This window comes from Malaclemys terrapin, chromosome 3 (genome assembly GCF_027887155.1).
Source record: "Malaclemys terrapin pileata isolate rMalTer1 chromosome 3, rMalTer1.hap1, whole genome shotgun sequence".
NCBI lineage: Eukaryota > Metazoa > Chordata > Testudines > Emydidae > Malaclemys > Malaclemys terrapin.
In genome coordinates, this window is record NC_071507.1 from 49,256,944 (window position 1) to 49,283,630 (window position 26,687).

At 40.3% G+C, this 26,687-nt stretch overlaps 1 protein-coding gene across 3 annotated transcripts in view; it reads right to left on the reverse strand.

Moving 5' to 3' along the window:
• Nucleotides 1-26,687, reverse strand: part of RAB3GAP2 (RAB3 GTPase activating non-catalytic protein subunit 2) — an 87,263-nt gene that overhangs the window by 56,919 nt on the left and 3,657 nt on the right. For 2 of the 3 annotated variants that reach the window (XM_054023561.1, XM_054023559.1), the window contains 3 exons: nucleotides 9,890-9,954; nucleotides 4,728-4,863; nucleotides 3,172-3,253 (listed from right to left, as the gene is read on the reverse strand). In XM_054023561.1, the coding sequence (XP_053879536.1) occupies nucleotides 3,172-3,253; nucleotides 4,728-4,863; nucleotides 9,890-9,954 (283 nt within the window). Of the gene's footprint in view, nucleotides 1-3,171; nucleotides 3,254-4,727; nucleotides 4,864-9,889; nucleotides 9,958-26,687 lie in introns of all 3 variants that reach the window. The other variant, XM_054023560.1, reaches the window with a different exon arrangement.

Sequence of the window (26,687 nt, forward strand, 5' to 3'; positions counted from 1 at the left end):
TGGCATAGAAAGTATGCTTATTAAGTTTGCGGATGATACCAAACTGGGAGAGATTGCAACTGCTTTGGAGGACAGGGTCATAATTCAAAATGATCTGGACAAATTGGAGAAATGGTCTGAGGTAAACAGGATGAAGTTTAACAAAGACAAATGCAAAGTGCTCCATTTAGGAAGGAAAAATCAGTTTCACACATACAGAATGGGAAGAGACTGTCTAGGAAGGAGTACGGCAGAAAGGGATCTAGAGGTAATAGTGGACCACAAGCTAAATATGAGTCAACAGTGTGATGCTGTTGCAAAAAGAGCAAACGTGATTCTGGGATGTATTAACAGGTGTGTTGTGAGCAAGACACGAGAAGTCATTCTTCCGCTCTACTCTGCTTTGGTTAGGCCTCAGCTGGAGTATTGTGTCGAGTTCTGGGCACCGCATGTCAAGAAAGATGTGGAGAAATTGGAGAGGGTCCAGAGAAGAGCAACAAGAATGATTAAAGGTCTTGAGAACATGACCTATAAAGGAAGGCTGAAAGAATTGGGTTTGTTTAGTTTGGAAAAGAGAAGACTGAGAGGGGACATGATAGCAGTTTTCAGGTATCTAAAAGGGTGTCATAAGGAGGAGGGAGAAAACTCGTTCACCTTAGCCTCTAAGGATAGAACAAGAAGCAATGGGCTTAAACTGCAGCAAGGGAGGTTTAGGTTGGACATTAGGAAAAAGTTCCTAACTGTCAGGGTGGTTAAACACTGGAATAAATTGCCTAGGGAGGTTGTGGAATCTCCATCTCTGGAGATATTTAAGAGTAGGTTAGATAAATGTCTATAAGGGATGGTCTAAACAGTATTTGGTCCTGCCATGAGGGCAGGGGACTGGACTCTATGACCTCTCGAGGTCCCTTCCAGTCCTTGAATCTATGCAAAAAGGTTCTATGAAACAGATAGCATATCAGCCCTAAGTGACATTTCCAATGACATTCGAAGTGTAAATTTCATCTGAAACAACAGTTTCTGCAGGCATAACACGTCAGCTCTATTCCCATAAGAACAAGAAAGTGACTAATGCTGGCAATTAAAAAAAGCTGAAGATATTCTAAATACAAGTTTGACATTAGTTGTAAATTAATTAAATCTTATAAGATTAAGGAATTGAGTGAAACCACATATATAAAAGCAAAGCTTAGTGACCAGAGAGTATTGCCAGTTGAGGAAAATATTGGGGTGTGTCAGTCTTTAAGCACTATGTGTAGCTACAATAAGAGAGCTAGGTTACACTGCTATAGAATTTGAAGTCCCTTCTATTTGAAACACCTGCAAACCCTTAACTGGAGCAATAAAGGTAGTGATCACACCTCATCTAAAATACCTCCCTCCAGGGACTCTAACATACTGAAAGGGATTCTACTAATGTAAAAAAGAATAGCCTCTGTGAAACAGGCCATGTTATTTGAATAGTGAGAAGGAAACAAAGAAAAGCCAGATGCATATTGCGATATTTATCAAAGATAACTCAGCTCAGATATATGGGAGTAGCGAGTTTTTAAACAAGGTTCATGCCTCCTACCCAAAATTTCACATGGGTTGATAAAAATCAACATCTCCAGCTCCCTGTTTAACCACATTACTGCACATACTCTTAGGGTACGTCTACACTACCTGCCGGATCGGCGGGTAGTGATCGATCTATCGGGGATCTATTTATCACATGTAGTGTAGACGCGATAAATCGATCCCGATCGCTCTCCCGTCGACTGCTGAACTCCAGCTTGGCAAGAGGCGGAAGCAAAGTTGACGGGAGCTGCGGATGTCGATCCCGCGACGCAAAGTAAGTAATTCTAAGTCGATCTAAGATACGTCGACTTCAGCCATTCTCGTAGCTGAAGTTGCGTATCTTGGATCGATTCCCCTCCCTCCCCCAGTGTATACCAGGCTTTACTGTGACACACAGCTGCAGGTGTTAGGCTAGGTCTACACTGGGGGAGTGTGGGGGGAAATCGATTTAAGATACTCAAATTCAGCTACACGAATAGCTTAGCTGAATTCGACGTATCCTATTCGACTTACCCCGCTGTGAGGACGGCGGCAAATCAACCGCCGCGGTTCCCCCGTCGACGGCGCTTACTCCTCCTGACGAGGTGGGAGTACGCGTGTCGATTCAGGAATCAATTTATTCGTCTAGATGAGACGCGATAAATCGATCCCTGAGAGATCGATTTCTACCCCACCAATCCAGGTGGGTAGTGTAGACTAGTCCCTAGAAAGAGCATTGAGGGGGAAATAGCAACTCAAGAAGGTAAACCTAAGATGGTTTACTAAAATACCTGAGCTATGTGAGGAAAGGGGGAAACTGAAATATTTCTTGGCAGCAGAAGAAAAAGCATGAAGAAATTCTGTATTCTCTGGGGCTAGTTTGGTTAGGGTGACTATTTGAAACCAAAGCCAAGATATATAAGGAAGCCAAAGCCAAAAGCTAGGCTTGAAGTAAAATTTTCAAAGGCACCAAAATCACTTAGGAGCCCAAATCTCATTTTCAAAAGTAGCTTAGGCACTCAGGCCACTTACCATGGGCCTTCGAGATCAGAATTAGGAGGGCAACAAACGCAACATGTCCACAGCATCTTGGGGGAAGAAGGGCTTTGCATCATATGAGTGATGCTCTATGCCTGTAACTTGGAGTGTTTTAAGTATTGATGTGATGGTATGAATATGGGGAGGGGATCCTTACAGACTACTTCGGTCTGCAGCCCCAACACATCAGGATAAAAAAGTTTCTCCCACACCCCAAAGAAAAATTCAATTCTACTCAGTAGATGTTCAGTTTTGTCGTCTTGCTAGGTTAAGGAATGTCACGAAACCGTTGTAAATCCAGATCTGTGAACAATTATTTTTACTATAATTATATGTACACCCACTAATTTGCATATAATCACATCCAGGAATCTCACTCCCAATAACAAGTAGTTGCTTTGCATTCGGGCACTATTTTTAGCCATGTAACTTACTCCAGCCCAGAATTCTTCAAGTTGGACTGTATAAACAATCAACAGCGATTAAAATCATGTAGTCAGTTTCCTTTCTCCAAACTATTCACAAAGTACATTTAAGATAAGAAGAGCAGAGTACTAATTAGTAATAGTTTAAAAAGTTACATTTAATCAGATAAACTAAGAATTCCATACCTACCCTTCTTCAACATTCAGAGAGCCACTCCAACCAACAGCATATTGCATTTCCTCCTTTCCCTTGTCGCTATATTTCCATTTTGCTGACATTAAAAAAAGGCATTGTCCATAAAGAATAAGATATTAAAAGGTTATTTTGCAAAAGTAATATAGTTCTATTCCTAATATTCCTCAATATAACACATCTAGGTCAGTAACCAGTTTAAAAAACCTCTCACCATAGGAAGGAAGTATGTTTTACTGATCTGAGGAGGGGACTGGGAAACACAACTCATGGATTCTTTTCTCACTTCTGCCACGTAGTGAGACCTTGTGCACATCATGTAACCGCTCTCCATGCTCCTCAACTGACTAATTTATATTTTAAAAAATGAAAAAATCAACCTATTTCACTGGCGCTATAAGGCTTACTTCAAACAGTGAGCTCCTCAGATGAAAGGTGCAATGAAAGTACAAAATACTATTACCTGGTATGGTTATCCACCATGAAATTAAAACCCCAGAGTCTGAGTTAACACAGAGGAAAGTGGACAAATCTACACTAGTTCTAAACATTTGATTTTCATAATTCCTTTAGCCACTTCATAGTAACAGTGGAAATCACGAAATACTTCATTATTTTCTAACATTAGATTGTTTTTACAAGTAGAAATGTTTTCCAAATAGTTAGCCGAGAGTAAAAATCACAGCATTTGATACAATACAGTACATCATGTGCTATTTATATGCCACCTAAAAACTGACAAACTAGAACAATTGCCACCCAATGGTTCAGAGGCAGCTGCTATCTATCCACCAGGTGAGCTAAAGGATAACTTCCTTATGTATGAACCAGTAGGAGATCTGTTAAACTTCAATTAGCTGGAAGGTGTTCTTACAGGTATTGTGCATTTCTGTCCTTCCCATTAACTATGTGAAATTAGTAGCTAATCAGTTTTTGACATGAATGATTCTGCAGGGAACAACGAATATGGGCTGATGACTTTAAGAAAATGCAATCATTCCAGTTTCAGAAATCTCAGTTTCTGCAGCATTTAGTTACAAGTTATTATCCCAACATACTGACAACGATACACATTCTGCTGCATGGACATAGTTTTTAAGTCAAAGCAAAAAGTCTTTAAAACAACACCAAGTATTCAGGTCAGTTTAGCTCAATTTTTCTCAGAGATAAAGCTTTAACACAAGAAAACATAAAAATTAACACTAACATAAAAAACAAATTTAACAAATTAATACAGCCCAGAGATTTTGTCCAGAAAGCATAATTAATTGTAAATCTGCAAGCAAAACTAGAGATAACAAGCTAGTTATGGTATATATATTATCAAATTATGCCTGTTAAAATGACTCAGACCTACAAAAAACAAAGGACCTGAGAAGGCTGAAACTTCAGATTTGCCATATCTGCTTGTGCCTAGTTAATACATCACATATATTACATAAAATAGTCCACCATACTAAAATCCCTGAAAATAGGGATTTATGATAAGAACTGCAATTGTTCATTAATTGAAGTACTGGGCCATAAGTAAAAAATGTGCATTACATACTTACGCACTAAAAAGACAGCTTTCTGCTCACGAGCTATTACCATCAGATCATTTGCTGGTGACAAGGATAACACACAGTCTTGAAGCCAGTAACTTGTCTGTGTCTTGCAAGTGGATTCTTCTTCTGCTTCTTCTTCTTCCTGTGTGCAAAGCTTTAGTTAGCGTAGGCAATGATTTTCAAAGGTGTTGGTTGGTTGGTTGGTTTTTAAAACCACACATATGCCTTGCTTGCCCTCTCTCAGAACTAGTCTAGTGCTCAATGCCCCGCCACCAGTTCAACTATGGTATAGAATTGCAGAGCAGTGCAAGTCAGGTTTATCTACTTTACAGTAATTCTTTTAGCACATTAACAAAATAGCATATAAAGGAGAATTAGTTGGCTATTTGGATTCTCAAATCCTTGTCTCTCACCAAAGGCAATTAAGGAACTTAACAGACATGGGATGAGAGTTAAAGCACTATCATGGACAAGAAACCAGTTGAGAGAGAGAGAACAGAGGACAAAGTGGTCAGTTTTCAACATGAAAGGAGTTTCCCCAAGATTGTTCCCCAAGGTAACACCACTGTTTGAAAAATATATTTTCTTACAAAGAACTAAATTCAGGTTATTGCCCCTCAACAATCCTGCTCTCCCTGTTCCTTTACAGACTATGGGGCTTCAGAAACCAAACTCAAATGTGAGAAACACCCAAAAGTGTTCCCCACATGTACCCAGAAATGTTACAGTTGAAGAACGATTCCCAAATCACAACCCTGCAAAAAGTAGAAAACGTAGTTACGCAGTTCTGCTTCACACAGGAATGGCAGTAGGAACTGGGAATTAGGCCTAGTCAAAAAAAATTTCCATCCAACCTGTTTTTAACAGAAAATTAGATTTTCAACTAAACAAAGTTTCCCATAAAAAGTGTGTGCTTTCTGAGGAAAATTTTGTTGTTGTTGTTTTTTTAATTGAAAAAACAAATGCCCCCAAAACAAATGTCTTCGGTTTCTGGACAACATTTTTAAGTTTTCAAATTACTGCTGCAAGTCAAAATTTTCAGTGGAAAATTTAGATAAAAATTGTTCTGTTTTTGTCAAAGTTATTGGGGGGGGGGGGGTTAGCTGTGCCCACACTCCCAATACAATTTTAAAATGTTGACACCATGAAAGATAAAGAAAATAAGAATGGTATGGAGAAAGGGGAGCACACAGCAGCCCAGGCATGGGAAGAGAGAATGGGGGCATACAAAGGGCGTATTGCATCAGGGGAGAATGATGGCATTCATAGAGTCCCTAGCATGAGAGAGGGTGCGGGAGGGGTTGCAAGGAGCCCCTGAAATAGGTGGTGATGGGAGGATGGAACACAAGGAGTTGGGTGGGGGCAAACAAAGGAATACAGGGAGCCTTGGGTATGTGCATTGAGCTTGACCTACAGAAAAAATTAAGAATACAATCCTCCAGTTAAAATGCTATTTTATAACTGACTACTATGAATTTCTTCTTCATCTTGCCTTACAGAAGCAGGATAGGTCAAATATACGCTCTGTTCCCCCAGTCTCTACTTCAAAGTGAGTCTTTGACTTAGGACTCCCGTGTAGACAAATATGCTGTTTTACCAACCTTAAGCTTAAAATCAGTTACTGTTTCTACATAATATTTTTGGCACTGCTGGAAAGGAAGTGGTTTAGAAGAACAAAGAAATGGAATGCAAATAGCAATATACAGATATGCAAAAAGCCACATACAAACTGCTCATCTGCCAAAAAAATCAGTGTTAAAAATAGTGCACGCACCGTAACAGTACTCATTCATATACTTTTGAGCAGCTGAAACGTATGTTTTTGAATGCATCAAGTTTTACATTTGTTTGAAAAGGTTCCCCCTCACCCCAAGTTAGCCAGCCCAGTCAAATTAAAATCAGTCTAGAATGAGATCTCATGTTTTCCCCCAATTTTTGTAATATCAGTCTTTAGATGTTAAGACTTGTTCCATTTCTTTTAATCACACACACTCACTGTATTTACATCTACTTAGGATGTTCAGATCTCCCAGAATACATTTGTGTTTTTATTACTTTCTAATGTAACCAGTAGAAAACAGCATTGTTTCAAAATTTTCAGAAAAAAAAAGCAGATATCCTCAAATACAGACCCGAGTGACCAGAAGATTGGTAGTTTTGTTAAATGACAACAAGAATGGAGAAAATTTACAAAATCTCTGTATTATGTAAATGGTGAATATACATATTAGAAGAAAAGTAATTTAATTCTACAGCCGTGAGTGCCATGCAACTTTTCACACTAAAGCCCTATGATCTCAACTCCAGTAGGAGTTCTTTGTCTCTCTTTATTCTTTGTCAGTCCAGCAGATGGTAGACTGCCGTAATTTACACATCCTATTGATGGCTAGCCTCTGCACCTAGCCAGTTGTAAAATGTCAATCATCTGAAGCTTCCATGTATCAATGTCATTGCATATGTCCCCATATACTGTAATAATGCTAGTAAATTCCTCTACCATTTAGGAAGTGACAGTGGACAGGCTGACAAATATTAATGACTTCACTTATTCTGTATATTTAGACAAAATATGTACATAACCATTAATTACCTGTTTGATCTGTATTGCATAGGCACACCATGCAAGCCCTCTAAAACTTATCTATGCCGAGGAGGAATGTGGAACAAAAGGAATTTAAGATGAGGAAAGAGGTTTCTCCCTTTGCTGCCCATCATCAACCTGATTAGCCTGGTCTTTGATGAGACAAGAGAGCCAAATTCATTGCTCCAGTAACAAAGCAATTTCCAGACCTACAGAATAAAGCTCTGATCCTGCAACTTACACTGCAGACACATGCAGCGGTCCAGCTACAAAGAGTCATCAATTTCAATAAAGAGCCACCTGTAGTTAGTTGCAGAATTAGGGTCAAAACTACTATCTATCCAGGTGTTCTACTTTCTCTCTCTCTCACCCCCACACACACACGCTTATCAGAATGACTAAACAGTAGCAAGTTGCAGTCATTTTTCAAGCCCTTGCAAGAAGGCCACAAAGCTTTTTAATAAACCCAAGAAAGAACTTTGACTAATTCTTCCTCTTAGAACAAAGAATGACAAGGAAAGTTTATCATGTGTAAAATAAACCCTTTGTACAGAAAGCCAAAGACCATTCGTGTGGTTGAGGCTATTTTTAACCCCATAAAACTTTTCAAATTCAAGCCCTGGACAACAGAAGAAGAGAATTATAGTTTTAGGGTTGGGGACTGTTTCCTGTTTTCCCTCCCTCCCTCTTTAGAAACACACACACACCCCCTTTGGAAAGTATTTTATTTTTATCTTTCCCTCTTTTGCCCTTAGATAGTGCCGCTCTGTGGCCTCAGCTGCATGACACAGGGGTTGGTCAACTGATTGCTTGTGGTGTTTGGGCTGCAGGGTGAAAAAATACACCTCTACCTTAATATAACACTGTCCTCGGGAGCCAAAAAAATCTTACCGTGTTATAGGTGAAATCATGTTATATTGAACTTGCTTTGATCCACCGGAGTGTGCAGTCCTGCCCCCCCGGAGCACTGCTTTACCACGTTATATCCGAATTCGTGTTATATCGGGTCGCGTTATACCGAGGTAGAGGTGTAGCAGTGTAGACATTCGTGCTTGGGCTGGAGCCCAGGTTCTGAAACTCAGCGAGTGGGGAGGGTCAACTGATCCAGGCTCTGAGACTCGGTGCTGTGGTTTTAATTCACCATCTAGATATACCCAAATATGAGATACTACCTGGAAGTTGGGGCCCAATAGCTACAATCGTGATCAGCAGCAGCTGAAGAGACAATCTGATACCTGATTACACGCTCACTCCCCCTGCATTATGAGGAAAATCAAGACACTGGCAAATCTGGTGAGCCAGAAGGAAGTTAATGGGGGCGGAGGAATGAAGCCCACAGAAGGAGGGTTAATGTTGGAGTCAGCAGCCCCCCATTTATCCCTAAGAGTGAGGTAGGATTTGAGTGGAAGCTACTAGCAGAGCACTGAGGCCATGAGGGCAAGCTGGTGAGTGGAGAGAAGAACCATCTTTCAAGGAGTACACCAGGGAGGAAGAGATTGGGAATGCACCCTATCAAGTCATCTCTGACCAGCTCAGCTCCCTTCCTCTCTGTTCATTTCCCCTTCCTAGGTTTCACTGTAATTTCATTGCCTACTCAGCAACATCCATCCCCTCCCAGCTCCAGAATTGTTCTAAGAGCCACCCTACCCTGAAGTCTTTGTCTGCTCTGCTTCCCTCTAGCTAACCCTCAGTAATAACTCAACTAGCTGATGTAGCTGCAGCCCCACATGCTCCCCATGCAGGAGTGAACCACAGGTGGCAAATTATCTTCCATTAATCAATAATCAAACAAACCAAACAGGAGACGCTCTCCCGTCCACTTACCTTACTCCACTCATTCCGGTGGAGTACCGGAGTCGACTGGAGAGCACTCAGCAGTTGACTTAGCTCAGTGGTTCTCAAACTTTTGTACTGGTGACCCCTTTCACATAGCAAGACTCTGAGTGCAACCCCCTTTATAAATTAAAAACACTTTTTTATATATTTAAACACCATTATAAATGCTGGAGGCAAAGTGGGGTTTGAGGTGGAGACTGACAGCTCGCGACCCCCCCATGTAATAACCTCGTGACCCCCTGACGGGTCCCGACCCCCAGTTTGAGAACCCCTGATTTAGCTGGTCTTTACTGGACCCACTAAATCGACCCCCACTGCATCAATCGCAGGAGCGTCAATCCCCGGTAAGTGTAGACATGGCCCTAGTATCTCACCCTCTAGGGATTGTTCGTCTGTTCTCTCAAGGGAAGTAGAGAAAGGTTGACATGGAACTTTCAGTCTACATACAGGTCTAGGGAAAAGAGACGTCTGCAATTTTCCTCCAGAGCAGTGCAACAGAAGTAGTTGTGGGCACGCGAGGGCCAAATTACCTGAGGGCGCATGCCACTATCACGGTGAGTAATGTACAATTAACTTTAAAACCTCAGTTAAAAAAGAAAATTATGGACACACAAATTGCAGCACATTTTCAGTGTCATTAGTCAAGTGCCGTCTTGGCCACATGAAAGCTACTCAAAAAATTAAACCAACAGAAAAGATTCTTTAAGAGAAAACAAGTCTTAGTGATAAAAGTGAATACATATGGACTTACAGGTTCTTGTGTTTCTGCTTCATCCCAGGCTCCCCAGCCATCATCTTCCCAGTTTGGTGATTTATCTACTTTAAACAAAAAGATTAAAAATCATGAAACTACTGCATAGACAAGGAAATAATTGACAGGTTTCAGAGTAGCAGCCGTATTAGTCTGTATCCGCAAAAAGAACAGGAGTAGTTGTGGCACCTTAGAGACTAACAAATTTAAGTACTCCTGTTCTTTTAAAGGAAATAATTAATTATGAAGGTTGTTTTCCCCCTATGCATCACAGTTTATATCAGACCTATAACTGCTTGGTACAGCTAAGAATAAAGGCAATCAACACATGCATCCTGAAATGTAAGATGCAGCATGCTGTATTTTTCATGAAAGTGGTATTTATCTTTATTTTTAACATTTCATAAGTATTATTTCTAAATACAAGACAAAGATGTGGTTAAGCACAGGATTGGGAGCAGAGAACATCAGAATCTAAATCCCAGTTCAGACTCACTCCACCTATCATTCTGAACAAGTAACTCAACCTGGTATAGTGCCTAGCACAATGGGGAAACCAATCCCTCAATGGAGCCTCTTGGTGCTATGGCAATACAAATAATAGACAAAGCAACTTCATTTTTTCTCAGCTTCCACATGTTCCTTATGAGGAACACCACCAATGTATTGTGAAGATTAATTTGCTAATGTCTGTAAAGCAACCTGAAATCTGACAAAAATTCCAAGTGGTGATATCTTTTATTGGACCCACTTCTGTTGGTAGAATGGACAAGTTTTTCAAGCTACACAGAGCTGTTCCTCAGGTCTGGAGAAGGTAACCAGAATGTCCCAGCTAAATATAAGGTAGGATAGATTGTTAAACATAAAGGGTTCATGCATGCTGTAGGAGACTACTTGAACAGGGGTGGCCAACCTGAGCCTGAGAAGGAGCCAGAATTTACCAATGTACATTGCCGAAGAGCCACAGTAATACGTCAGCAGCTCTGCACCAGCTCCCCTGCTCTAGCCCTCAGGGCTTCCCCCCATGCCTCCCGTGATCAGCTGTTTCGTATGCGCAGGAGACTCTGGGGGATAGGCGGGAGGAGGGAGGGGCATTGGGAGAAGGGGTGGAATGGGGGCAGGGCCTGGGGCAGAGCAGGGGGTTGAGCAGTGAGCACTCCCCGGCACATTGGAACGTTGGTGTCTGTAGCTCCAGCCCTGGAGTCAGCACCTATGCAAGGAGCCACATATTAACCTCTGAAAAGCCACATGTGACTCTGGAGCCACAGGTTGGCCACCCCTGACTTAGAATGAAGGGAGCAATTAAGGGTAGCAGTCAGTAGGGTGAATTAAAAATTTTTGTTATGAGCCATAAAACCAGTGTCTCTGCTAAGTCCATGATTTTTAATGTCCAGAAGAGTTATGAACTTAAGTTCCCAGGCTTCTCTTTTGAAGGTGTTGTGCAGGCTTCCTTAGAGGATGAGGACTGAGATCAGATATGGAGAGATCGCTTTGTAAAAAGTGTGTTTTTCTTTTATCATTTTTCTGTCTGAGTTCATTCCAGAGCATAGCGATTGTCAGTTTTCATTCACATAGAAGTTGTTGGGGCATTTGGTGAACTGGACAAGGCACATCACATGTTGGGATAGGTATGTGTAGGACTCATGGATCTTGAAAGGTGTGTTGTGGGGAGCACTGATCTTTGTACAGTAGAGATATGTCTAGGTTTTGCATCCGTTATTCTGGCAGAATCTGTTATTCTGGTGCTGCTTTGGTGTCCTGGTCTGTGGGGGAGTTTGCTTTCGATTCTGAGCTTGGCAAGGCTGGGGAGCTTTTTTGAAGGCCAGAAGAGGGGGTTCAGAAAAGATTTATTTCAGGATATGGTCCCCATCAAGTATGAGTTGTAATTGTTTGATGATACCTCGTAGGGGCTCCTGGGTGACAACTAGACATGTGCGGTCAGTGGGAGGGTTTCTTCCCCCCCCCCTCATATCCTGGGACCAACACTGCAAACAACAATGGATAGCTCAGTGGTTTGAGCATTGGCCTGCTAAACCCAGGGTGGAGAGTTCAATCCTTGAGGGGGCCACTTAGGGATCTGGGGCAAAATCAGTACTTGGTCCTGCTAGTGAAGGCAGGGGGCTGGACTCGATGACCTTTCAAGGTCCCTTCCAGTTCTAGGAGATAGGACATCTCCACATCGCATTTTGCCATTTAAAATGGAAACTTCACAACATGAAGAAGGAACCCATTCTGCAAAGCGACATCCACTGCCTAAGCAGATGCAAGAAACAAACACCATCCCCAGAGAATGCACCACCTATAACCCTCTGGCCACTCGTACAACTCCAAATATGCAGAACAGCTCTGCAGAAGGACCTCAGAAAACCTGAGAAACAAGACAATAGGTGGACAACCTGCATCAGTGACTGGATCCCCAGAGATCACAAGCGACCACTGGGCAGATCGAAAATGCACTGGGCAAATCCCATGACCAAACTCTTTGGCCAGAAATTTCATAGATTCAAGGACTGGAAGGGACCTCGAGAGGTCACCGAGTCCAGTCCCCTGCCCGCATGGCAGGACCAAATACTGTTTAGACCATCCCTTATAGACATTTATCTAATCTATTCTTAAATATCTCCAGAGATGGAGATTCCACAACCTCCCTAGGCAATTTATTCCAGTGTTTAACCACCCTGACAGTTAGGAACTTTTTCCTAATGTCCAACCTAAACCTCCCTTGCTGCAGTTTAAGCCCATTGCTTCTTGTTCTATCCTTAGAGGCTAAGGTGAACAAGTTTTCTCCCTCCTTCTTATGACACCCTTTTAGATACCTGAAAACTGTTATGTCCACTCTCAGTCTTCTCTTTTCCAAACTAAACAAACCCAATTCTTTCAGCCTTCCTTCATAGGTCATGTTCTCAAGACCTTTATTCATTCTTGTTGCTTTTCTCTGGACCCTCTCCAATTTCTCCACATCTTTTTTGAAATGCACTGCCCAGAACTGGACACAATTGAGGCCTAACCAGAGCAGAGTAGAGTGGAAGAATGACTTCTCGTGTCTTGCTCACAACACACCTGTTATTACAGCCCAGAATCATGTTTGCTTTTTTTGCAACAGCATCACACTGTTGACTCATATTTAGCTTGTGGTCCACTATAACCCCTAGATCCCTTTCTGCTGTACTCCTTCCTAGACAGTCTCTTCCCATTCTGTATGTGTGAAACTGATTTTTCCTTCCTAAGTGGAGCACTTTGCATTTGTCTTTGTTAAACTTCATCCTGTTTACCTCAGACCATTTCTCCAGTTTGTCCAGATCATTTTGAATTATGACCCTGTCCTCCAAAGCAGTTGCAATCCCTCCCAGTTTGGTATCATCCGCAAACTTAATAAGCATACTTTCTATGCCACTATCTAAGTCGTTAATGAAGATATTGAACAGAGCCGGTCCCAAAATAGACCCCTGCGGAACCCCACTTGTTATGCCTTTCCAACAGGTTTGGGAACCATTAATAACAACTCTCTGAGTACGGTTATCCAGCCAGTTATGCACCCACCTTATAGTAGCCCCATCTAAATTGTATTTGCCTAGTTTGTCGATAAGAATATCATGCGAGACCATATCAAATGCCTTTACTAAAGTCTAAGTATACCACATCCACAGCTTCTCCCTTATCCACAAGACTCGTTATCCTATCAAAGAAAGCTATCAGATTGGTTTGACACGATTTGTTCTTTACAAATCCATGCTGGCTATTCCCTATCACCTTACCACCTTCCAAGTGTTTGCAGATGATTTCCTTAATTACTTGCTCCATTATCTTCCCTGGCACAGAAGTTAAACTAACTGGTCTGTAGTTTCCTGGGTTGTTTTTATTTCCCTTTTTATAGATGGGCACTATATTTACCCTTTTCCAGTCTTCTGGAATCTCTCTCGTCTCCCATGATTTTCCAAAGATAATAGCTAGAGGCTCAGATACCTCCTCTATTAGCTCCTTCAGTATTCTAGGATACATTTCATCAGGCCCTGGTGACTTGCAGGCATCTAACTTTTCTAAGTGATTTTTAACTTGTTCTTTTTTTATTTTATCTGCTAAACCTACCCCCTTCCCATTAGCATTCACTATGTTAGGCATTCTTTCAGACTTCTCAGTGAAGACCGAAACAAAGAAGTCATTAAGCATCTCTGCCATTTCCAAGTTTCCTGTTACTGTTTCTCCCTCTTCACTGAGCAGTGGGCCTACCCTGTCTTTGGTCTTCCTCTTGCTTCTAATGTATTGATAAAAAGTCTTCTTGTTTCCCTTTATTCCCGTAGCTAGTTTGAGCTCATATTGTGCCTTTGCCTTTCTAATCTTGCTGCTGCATTCCTGTGTTGTTTGCCTATATTCATCCTTTGTAATCCGTCCTAGTTTCCATTTTTTATATGACTCCTTTTTATTTTTTAGATCATGCAAGATCTCGTGGTTAAGCCAAGGTGGTCTTTTGCCACATTTTCTATCTTTCCTAACCAGCGGAATAGCTTGCTTTTGGGCCCTTAATAGTGTCCCTTTGAAAAATTGCCAACTCTCCTCAGTTGTTTTTCCCCTCCGTCTAGATTTCCATGGGACATTACCTATCAGCTCTCTGAGCTTACCCAAATCCACCTTCCTGAAATCCATTGTCTCTATTTTGCTATTCTCCCTTCTACCCTTCCTTAGAATTGCAAACTATGATTTCATGATCACTTTCACCCAAGCTGCCTTCTACTTTCAAATTCTCAATGAGTTCCTCCCTATTTGTTAAAATCAAGTCTAGAACAGCTTCCCCCCCAGTAGCTTTTTCAACCTTCTGAAATAAAAAGTTGTCTGCAATGCAGTCCAAGAATGGGAAGAACATGCTCGCAACAAAACGGAATGGTGTTTTATTGACTCGTGTTCATGGAGGGATGGATGAGGACAAGCCGGACAAAGGTGATTATGGTATTTTCTGTCATGTCATCTAGCCTTTTCTCAGTGTTTCCTAATATTCTGTTTTTTGTTTTTGTTTTTGACTGCCCCTGCACATTGAGTGGATGCAGTGATTGTTTGGCAGACTTTCTGCTTCTGATGTACTTAAAATATTTTTTGCTGTTAGTTTTTTAGTCTTTGACTAGGTGCTCTTCAAATTCTTTTTTTGGCCTGCCTAGTTATATTTTTACACTTGACTTGCCAGAGTTTATTTTCCTCAGTAGGATTTAACTTACAATTTTTAAAGGACGCTTTTTGCCTCTAACCGCTTCTTTTACTCTATTGTTTAGCCATGGTGGCACTTTTTTGATACTGTATGTTTTTTAATTTGGGGTATACATTTAATTTGAGCCTCTATTATGCGGTTATTAAATATTTTCCATGCCAGTTGCAGGCATTTAACTTTTGTGACTATACCTTTTAATTTCCCTTTAACTAGCTCTCTCATTTTTGCATAGCTCCCCTTTCTGAAGTTAAATGCTACTGAGTTGTGCTTCTTTGGTGTCCCATCTCTCCCGCCTCTCCCCCCCCCCCCCCCCCAAGGATGTTAAATTTAATTACATTATGGTTGCTGTTACCCAGTGCTTTAGCTATATTCATCTCTTGGACCAGAACTTGATTTAGTCCTATATGGAACACAGGAATTGCCTCTCCCACTGTGGGTCTCAGGACTAGCTGCTCCAAGAAACAGCCATTTAAGTGTCAAACTTTATTTCTTCATCCCATTCTGAGGTGACATGTACCCAGTCAATATGGGGATAGTTGAAATCTCTTATTAATTATTATTATAAAGTTTTCTATTTTTCTCTCTAATCCAGGGGCAGGGCAAACTTTTTGGCCTGAGGGCTGCATCGGGTTTCAAAATTGTATGGAGGGCCGGTTAGGGGAGGCTGTGCCTCCCCAAAAAGCCAGGCATGGCCCGGCCCCGCCCCCTATCTGATCCCTCCTGCTTCTCACCCCCTGACAGCCCCCCCAGAACTCCTGCCCCATCCAACGCCCCCCTGTTCCCTATCTCCTGACAGCCCCGGAACCCCTGCCCTGGACTCTCCCCCCTGCCACCCCATCCAACCCCTCCTCTCATTCCTGACTGCCCCCCGGGGACCCCTGCCCCATCCAACCACCCCTTCTCCCCGTCCCCTGACTGCCCCCAGAACCCCTGCCCCTGCCTGCCCCCCGCCATCCCATCCAATCCCCCCTCTCCTTCCTGACTGCCCCCGGGGAAGCCCTGCCCCCATTCAACCCCCTTGTTCCCCACCCTCTTACCTATCCACACCTCCGACCATCACCCTGAACTCCCCTGCCCTCTATCCAACCCCCCCTCCCTCCTCTAGTCCCTACCCCTTTACCACGCTGCCTGGAGCGCCAGTGGCTGGCGGCACTACAAGCACGCCATCCAGCTGGAGCCAGCCACGCCACCGCGCAGCACAGAGCACCAGCTCAGGCCCCGGTAAGCAGTAATCAGAAGTAATTACCAAAAGCTGCCCACTGGCCTAGGTGAGACCATCTAAATACAATTCTTAGTACACAGACATCCACAACATGAGGATCATCATCAAATTAGTACCCACTGCTATAATCTCAGCAAACCAACCGAATTACTCACTCTCCCTAAGAGTTCTTCAGGTCAGGAAAGAAGAATATTGCAAGAGAGCAGTAGTAAACTACATTGATGCTATCTGTGCTGCTTCTGTTCTGGTGATGATAAAAGATCCTGGAGAAAGAAAATCTTTTCATTACCCTTCATTAACACAAAGGCCATGTGTATACTGGCCCGAACACAAAGTTTAAAAACTATACCAAACCAGAGTTTAAATTTGTCTGTAGTCAAGCAGGGCTCTGAAACAGTTTGAATGGGCAATATTCTGCATCCAGTTGCTGTAGCTCTGTTTTCACACTGGCCTGCCAACCAAACCATGTTAGAACCTACTATAGCAACAGCAAAACGAAAAGCATGCTTGCTTATGCATGGTTTTTCAACTCTGGTATTAGGCTAAAAATATTTTTAAAAGACAAAACTTGTCAACAGTGTTGCTGAAGAGACATTTTACCAGGTTAGACCAGGACAAAAATAAACTACAAAGCACACCCACAGATGAACCACCTTTATTAGAATTCAAAAGGTCTCTACCATCTATAAAAGAAAATGACTCAGCCAGCTTTAGTGCATCACCACAATACTGATTATATAGTTATTTCAGGCACTCTTTCATAAGTGACAGTTTTCCAAAGGTCAGTTTCTGATCTTGGTTTGTAATCAAGTTTGAGAATTTTCCAGTATATGGATAAATTAAATTAATAAGAAAGAAGGAGTAAAATGTTTTCCATCTGACACTGTGACCACCATTTTGCCACAGGAAGAAAAGAGATTAGGAAGGAAAAACACTAACAACACACAAGATTTTAATTTCTAATTTTTGAAGCGATCTAAACAAAATGCAATTTATATTTGCATTTCATCAAACTTAAAAGTTTGCAAAATTCCATTTAAGCAACAAAAAGTTTAAAAAAATGCCACTGTACAGTCCTGGTGCTCTCTGGAGCGGGGATCCACTCCTCTAACACACTGCAGAAAAGTCACCTTGTTGGAGCCAATGCGTTCCCTGCAGAATAGCCCCCAGAATCTTCATGTGGGAACTGGGCCGCTTTTGCGTCAGTCTGCAGAAGTGATCTACTGGGTGACCTATTATGGTGCCTCAGGTTAATTTGTCAAGGCAGGGCCATGAGGTCCCTCATCTATGACTAGGGATTAAGGAATATCCTACTACAGTTGCAAAGACTGCCTGCCCTCAAACGTTAATGATTTGCTCAGGGCTTGAAAAAAAGGAGAGCTTACTCACCTTGCGCAGTAACTGGAGTTCTTCAAGATGTGTCCTTATGGGTGCTCTACTTCAGATGTGCATGTGCCCCTGTGCCCTACACATCCTCATGTCCCACACCAATACGTAGAGCCACACGAGCATACCAGCCTCAGTTCCTTCTCTAATGCAAAGTCTCACAAAGGCATCTCCGAAGCAGAGGAGGCAGCGGGTGGGAGCATCCACAGGGACACATATCTTGAACAACTCCAGTTACTGCACAAGGTGAATAATCTCTCCTTCATGTGGTGTCCCTAAGGGTGCTCCATTTTAGGTGACTCCCAAGCAGCATCCCACAGCAAATAGGGAACTTTGGAACAGAGTCTAATACTAAACACAGAACTGCACTATGGAGGGCACAGGCTAAACAGACATGCTACCAAAAATCTCCAATCAAAGGCAGAGGGGGAGTACACACACCTGAAGTGGAACATCTATGGAGACATGACTCAAAGACGACCCCACGCACCTGCTACCGCTATCATCATGTAACAATTTCACAAGCAAGTGTGGGATGGGGAAAACAATGCCTACAAATATGGCAGAATCTAAGCTTTAAATTTCTATTCATTTTTATTACAAAACAAAACACGGTATTGGTTCACATTCATGAAGTCTTCCCACACATGCATGTAGACCATTCTAGTGCTTTTGCTATTGCTACTCTCAGCTTTCCCAGCTGCAGCATAATGAAAGCTAACCAGTCTGGTCAGTTTTCACTGCTGCGGTACAGAACCCTGGCCCATCTACAACGTCAATTTTAGGGAAGTATCAGAAGGGTAGCTGTGTTAGTCTGGATCTGTAAAAAGCAAAAGTGTCCTGTGGCACCTTTAAGACTATGAGCTTTCCTGTTCAATGCCACTGTTTCCTCATCTTTCAGATCTGCTTCTGGCTAATAGGTGTCCGGCAAAATATCTCCTCCCCCCCCCTGCCTCTTAATTTAACTTAGTGGCAGCAAGACAGAATTTTTTCATCAAAATTAGTGTGTAGTCTGCTGCAGAACCAGTAAAAATAGCATTTCCTTCTGCTAGTCAGCAGCAATATGAACCATTTCATTTTCTAATTCAAAAGCATTAGATGTCACCACTACAATCTTCTACCTCTATTTTAAAGGGGTTTATAATTTGACAGGGAACATTTACTTTGGGATGCAATTTAGAATACAAGGATTCACCTTAAGCATATATTTTAGAAGAACATTTGAAGAACCAATTATTATCTTGATAATATTTTAGTGCAATGACATCATAATTTCTATGAGGTTAATACCTACTATCATGTTGATAGAGTTAGTTATATTTCAGAATGTGAACTATTTACTTAATATAAAATCAAACATAAGATCTACAGGAATAATTCTCATATTGGATAAATATAGTTTCTATAAAATGCAAATAGTTTTGTTTAAAAGTTCAGAAAGAAAGGAGAGAAAAATACTAATGACATATCTAAATGTTAGTAGACAAAAGAAATTTCCCATTAATCTAATCTTGCATTTTCTTTCAATTCCTGCCCACACTTGGCACTTTTTTTTAGGACTCTTATTTAGGACTCTTATGGGGTTAAGAGTATTTTCCATACACTATGAGCTGAAAGTTTAAGACACACTTGATTTACACTTTCCTACAAATCTATTAATAAAGATGCTAAATAAAACCAGGCCTTAAACCAATCCCTATAGTATCTTAACTCCATACACTGTGGTTTGTCATTACCCTTTCAGCCTGTTTTCAATCCATGTGACAATGTTCATATCCAAGTAAGAGTATGAGGTACTGTATCAACGTTTTATTGAACTCAACCTCTATTATCTCTATGGCATTCCCTTTGTCCACAAACTACATAATTCAGTTCCCCCCATCCAAAAATAGTTTTTTCTTTAAAATGTAATTGCTGTTCAATATTCATAGGTCATTAGTGTAGCCTTTTATTCTATTTAATATTAATTATACTCCAGTGGGTTCAGCTCTGGCAGCTACAGTCTCAAGTTCAACAGAGCACTCTCTGTTCTGGACCTAGAGACCATAAGAACACATGAAACCATAGGCAAATAAGTGAAATAACACATATAATTACAAAAGGATCTATCTTTTAGCAGTTTTATTAAAGTTACCAACAAAGTTATAAATGTCACAGGATATACAATTCCTAAATACAAGTACCATGTACCAATTAAACCTACAGACATACTCGCATCCTCCTAGATGGTGTTAAGAGTCTGTTGGCCATCTCATGGATTGATCATCAATAAGGGAGTGGTTCCTGCTGGAGTTTCCCATCGGAAGATCAATTTTCCTGCTCTGAGCACCCATTTTTATACTATGATTCTGTCTATACCTCCATTCTGTACATGAAAGTGTCAACTCTCTCTTTCTTATTGGTCTGTGTCCCTTAGAAAAGCAAGGGACCCCGAATTCTATAGGCTGTGTAGGTTCTCATTAACATTGGCATACCACCTTTATCTTGTGGTTAAGGTACATGGTGGAGACAATATTTGTTGTTACAGCATTTTATAATTTAAAATTTAATTTTCGCACAATTACCAACTGGTATCTCTTTTTCCATAATCTTTTGGGTTATTTCTCGGTCATTGATTTACGCCATCATTTCTTGTCTCTAAGGTCTAAAATAGCTAAGCTAAAGTCTCACAGGCCTCAGCCCACAGTTTCTTGCGTTTCAGCTTGTCTTATTCATGTCTACTACTTGGTTCCTCTAAATACTGATCAATCTTACACTTTTATAATCCTACAAATCAACTAATTAACATATAATGAATATATGGTACACTGATCAATCATAACATCACACAATAAAAGGATACTAAACTAAAATCATTGGTTACATTATCCTTTGGGTTCTTACAGATTCTATAAACATTTTAGGAACTGATGTTAGACTACAAGATGGCAATTGCCAAAATCACTCTTTTTTTATGGCCAATACCAAATATTTGCTTTTTCCTATTTTCTCTATCACTCCAGAGCTCCATAAGTAATGCAAATAACTACTACACTGAACAGAGTTTACTAGTGATAAACAAACTTATGAAAGTTAAACAGAAGAAACTTCTCCAGCCCAAAAAAAAAAAAAAAGTTAAAATAGTTTCAGATGCATCTTCCTCTGAAACGCTGTGCTAAATTCTGGCATTCATAGTCACATTCTGTTACTTTAAAAAAAATATTTCACACAGCAGCAGAGGAGAGAAACACCCACATAAAAATGGGGGTGGAGGAAGTATCAATTGAACTGGATAGTGTACAAAGTGGTGTCAAAATGCACACAAAAAAAATTCCCTCTCAAATCTCCTCCACTTACTTGTAACACCTAAAATTACCCAAAATGATAATGAAAACAGGAGCAATCAGATGAAGTAATCTTTAAGATAAAATATAGCTAGATGGTTCCAATCTCTGTAGAAAAAAAAATATGTGTGTGTATATGTATACACACACACACATTTAGCTTCCATTTATTCTGCTGTATATTAATCCTTCAATTCTGCAGTTAATTATATGACATTTCTTAACACAGATTCTTTTATTACCCTGACCAATATCTGGCTCATCTGATCACATTAGACTATAGTTCATAAATTACAATTGCACATAAATGAAGAATGTATTGGATTCATATTGTGTTGTATAAAGGAGATAATGATTGCAGCTATTATTTTCTGATCAAGCCAACACATAATCCCACATCACCACAGCTAGTTGTCAGATTAAATAGAATACAAATAGCTATTCCCAATATACATACACTTGTTAAATGATATACAGCAGTTTTCAAAACCAATTAAATACCACTATGCTCAGGGTCTAGAGAGGATTTATGTTTCATTATTAGTGTTAACTTTAGCCTGAGAGCGTCGTGCTTAGAAGCCAACAAATACTGCAAAATATATGCTTTAAATTTGTATTCCTTTTTATTGCAAATAAAACAGTGTTTGTGTGGGGACCTCATGTGAACCAATATAAAGACCATTCTAATGCATTTGCTGTTGCTACTCACAGCTTTCCCAATCTACAGCAAGCATAATGGGTGAAGGAAAAATTGGGAAGGGCATAGCTACTCCAGTTCTAGTGTGGAAGGGGAGGGAGCCAAGAAATAGCATGATTTCAAATAAAGAGAATTAGAACAGAAGGGTGCAAACAATGAGACAAAAAATAAGTGTAAAGAGAGGAAAGGAACAAACAAGTAAAAGAAAAAGCAAGACAGGAACGCCCTAATTTGAAGTTAGTAAACAGTAGGAGTGTTCCTAGATTTTATAGTACTTTCTTGGCAGACATCCTGGTGTGGTAAGTTTTAGGAAAAAAGGATTGCAAGATGGTGCTGCTGCATGGAATTTGTCTCATAATGCTTCAAAATGTTATTGTTGCCCCGGTGTATTCACATGTTAAATGCCATAACAGCGAGTAATTTTTTCTGCTGGTTATCAAGGACTGCAATGAAAGAGAGAACAGGAAAGGGTTTCAGATGTATGAAAGAAAGACACCTGAAGCTTGGGAATCGCAGTAAAGATTTTTGCAAAATGGGCACCAGCTCCATGAATCATTCAGAATATCAATAGCCAGCCTACTAGTTAGCAAGCAAAACATCCAGATGAGTTAAAGAATCTGTCCATTGCAGATGTGCATCTTTTTGGATATCAGGCTACCTGAATACTTACATGAAAGTGATACCATTAATTTGTATAGGCCCAAAAATTCACAATAAAGAAGGATACATTCAATGCAATACATAGCTTCCTATGCCTTTAATAATTTCATACATCATTTGGGATGAAAACCAAAATTATTTATTTTGCAATGCACTGTTTAAGAGTCTGGGATATATTTATTTATTGCATTTTTGTGTGTACATATTACATATTATATTCCTAGGATCCTGCATAGGATTCACTTTTCTAAAATGAAAGTAAGCTTGAGAACCTTAACAGATTGTCAGTGTCTATTTTAAAATATACTGTACTCTATGTATAAATAAGTGCTAGTAAGCGCTGGACTCTGTGATTAAATAATAGAATCTTAGTTTCTGGGTCTCTTATTTCTGTCTTTTTTCTCTTACTTCTTCCTCCGCTGGCAGTTTTCTCAGGCCTCCAGAAAGACATTACGTGACTGTCACTTTGGATCATTCCCTTCCTCCTCATTGGACATTTTGCCTCTCTTTTCTCTTGTACATATCTAGAGTGCACATTTGGTTGAAGGCCTTGTGCGTCCTGAAGGTTCAGCAATAGAGATCACACCTTCACGTCACATGTGGAGTCACTGACTTAAAAGTGCTTAAGTATAGGTTTAATTTTAAGAAGAATTTGACTTAAGCACATGGTTGAGCACTTTCCTGAATCTCAGGTATGACAAAGAAAGATCTTTTCTATGCCCATTTACTCATGCCCTTTTATAAACATTGCCATTTTGCACAAAAATAACCCTACCAGAAATAAGGGCTGGGGGGTAGGAAAAAGCAGACACAACAGTAGTTTTTCCAACTTGCTATCTAGGAGTTTTTTCCATTGAGAATTGCACAGATCAAAACTTACAGGCAAGCTAGCACTTGCTCAAAGATAAAAGTGAGTAATTAGACCACCACGCAACAAAGCAATGTATTTACCAGTAAAAGAAACAAAGGAGGATGGCATTTGGGGTAAAAGGGATAATAGAGGAAAGAATGAAAAGCTGTATTTTATAAGTTCCTGGAGGAGCAGTGCCTCCTCTTTATTCACCATGCCATCAGCTGCCAGCTTTTTCCCACCCTCCCCCACACCAAGAAAGTTTTGGAAACAGTAAGAGGAAAGCATTTCCCAGAATGATCTATATCAATTCAACTTTTTCTCTAAATCATACCATCATTAGTCCAAGAGAGAGAGAGACAAGCAATGACTACAGTATCTATGGGCTCTGATTCAAAATAATTGCTCACAGCTTAACCTTTCAGTTCATTAGGCAGACATTTAGAGGTAATGCAGCGTCTTGGAGAAGCGTAGGTGGAAAGTCACATTATTTTGTGATGTCAAATAAGGCTTTTTTTTTTTTTTAATTAAAAGATAGACCATCACCATGAGGCATTTGTAATAACATCTCTCCTTTGACAAAGATGTAGAAGCCAACCAAGCCCAGCTTTCCAACATGCCTGGTTTATATTCCTATGTGCAACTCACCCCAAAATTATGTACATAGGCACTTTTATCCATCTACATTTATGCCATCCTAACCTGGCCTGCAGGGTCAACGAATACACATATCAATCCAAGAAACATTAGATGGACTACCCGGGCATCTTTTGAGTCATATTTTTTTTGGTTGTGTGATAACGCCACCTCAATAGTGCAGTAAGCATTTTTATACATAAATCTGCTGAGATGCAGGTGCCAAATAGAATACCTTGAATACGAAGTATAACTTATTACAATTGAAAAACAATGGCAGATTGCACTATGCACAAATCTTCAAGACATTAGGCTCTAATCATAATGGACTTGACTTTTCACTGCACGGCAACTTGTGCAGTTATTTATGACTTGCAAAATGAGGGTAACACATTATAGCTGAACCACTCGGCGATAAAGACCATAATGTTATAACTGAACTGCTGAGTAACAGCGACCATAATGTAATTAAATGTAGGGGGGAAAATACCAAAGAAACACACAACAGTAGCATCTAACTTCCAAAAGGGGGACTACACAAAATGAGGAAGGTAGTTAAATGGAAATTAAATTAATCACAACAGTGTAATGCCTGCAAGATGCACAGCAACTATTTAACAAACACCATAATAGGGGCTCAAACTAAATGTATACCCCAAATAAAAAAAAAAAAAAAAAAAAAACTATAAGAGGACTAAAAAATTGCCAACATGGCTAAATAGAGTAAAAGAGGTGGCTAGAGTCAAAAAGACATCCTTTAAGAATTGGAAATTAAATCCTACTGAGGAAAATAGACAGGAGCATGAACTCTGGCAACTCAAGTGTAAACGTATACTTAGGTAGGCCAAAACAAATTTGAAGAACTAGCAAAAGACAAAAAAAAAAAAAAAAATGAACAGCAAAAGAAATATTTAAGTACATCAGAAGCAGGAAGCCTGCCAAACAACTAGTGAGCCACTGGACAATCGAGGTCCTGAAGGAGCACTCAAAGGAGACAAGGTAATTGCGGAGAAGCTAAATTAATTCTTTGCATTAGTCTTCACTGCAGAGGATGTGAGGGAGAGTCCAACACCTGAGCCATTCTTTTTAGGTGACAAACCTGAGGAACTGTCCCAGATTGAGGTGTCAGTGAAGGAGGCTTTGGAACAAACTGATACATTAAACAGCAATAAGTCACCAGAACCAGATGGTATTCACCCAAGAGTTCTGAAGGAACTCAAATATGAAATTGCAGAACTACCAACTATGGTTTGTAACCATTTGCTTACATCAGGCTCTGTACCAGATGCTGGAGGATAGCTAACAAAACACCAATTTAAAAAAAAACAAAAAACCTCCAGATGTGATCCTGGCAATTACAGGCTGGTAAGCCTAAATTCAGTACCAGTCAAATTGGCTGAAATGATAGTAAAGGGCAGAATTATCAGATTCGTAGATGAACATGATATATTGGGAAAGAGTCAACATGGCTTTTTTAAAGGGAAATTATGCCTCGCCAATCTATTAGAATTCTTTGATGTGGTCAACAAACGTGAACAAAGGGGATCCAGTGGATAGCGTACATGGACTTTCAGAAAGCCTTTGCTTAAGAGCCTTTGGTGAGGGACCTTGTCAAAGTAAGCAGTCATGGGATAAGAGGCCAGGTCTTCTCACCGATCAGTAATTGATTAAAAGACAGGAAACAAAGGGAAGGAATAAACAGTCAGTTTTCAGAACGGAGATATGTAAATAGTGATGTCCCCCAAGGATCTGTACTGGGACCAGCGCAGGCTAACATATTCATAAATAATATGGAAAAGGGGTAAACAGTGAGGTGGCAAAATTTGCAGATAATACAAAATTACTCCAGATAGTTAAGTCCAAATCTATCTTCAAAGAGTTACAAAGGGATCTCACAAAACTGGGTGACTGGATAACAAAATGGCAGATGAAATTCAATGCTGATAAAAGCAAAGCAATGCATGTTGGAAAACACAATACCAACTATACATATAATACTCCTGAGGGAAGAGTATTCTCCACCAAACAATTAAAAATTCTGCGCACAGTATTTTAAAATTCTGCAAATTTTATTTGTCAGTCAATAAAGTGCCCTGTTCTGTTCACTCCCTTTGAAGCATCTGGCACTGGCCACTGTCGAAAGACAGGATACTGCGCTAGATGGACCACTGGTCTGAATCCGTGCGGCCATTGTTATGTTAACCATTGTGAATGAGAAATTACACCCTCTTTGCACAAGTATAAATAATCACACAAGGGATAAAATAGTGGAGAAATCACATCTAAAGAGTATACTCTTGCCCTGGGACGTGAGAAAACAACTTAATGGGCAGGAGCTCAATTACTTAATCGTCTATCATAACCAGATACAAAAAGATATTGCCCAAATTGCTCCAGTAAAAAAAGTTACTCTAATCCATAACTAGAATATGTAGGCCAAAGGCAATGGTTGGAGAAATTGCCTGTTAGCCACAATAAGAGGAACAATAGAGCAGATGGCAACCATCATGAAGAGGGATAACAATTTTAAACAGTGTTGTTGTTGTTTTGAGAAAAATAATTTCTATCACTGCTCCACTGATCCCTTCTGCCAATTTTTGTGGTTTTACAATCAAATTTATATATGAAGCCTTTTTTTTTCCCCTTTGCCGCTGCCATTGACAAACCCATACAAAAAGAAGAAACTAACCCACTATCCAATGGAAACTGTCAGGTGTACAGCAGAAACTTGAAAAATGAGAAATATTTTCTCTAATCTCTATTAGTAAGTAATGTTTAAAGAAAGAAAAATAAAGAGGTGTATGTTGCCTATCTTTGACAATTAGGAGAT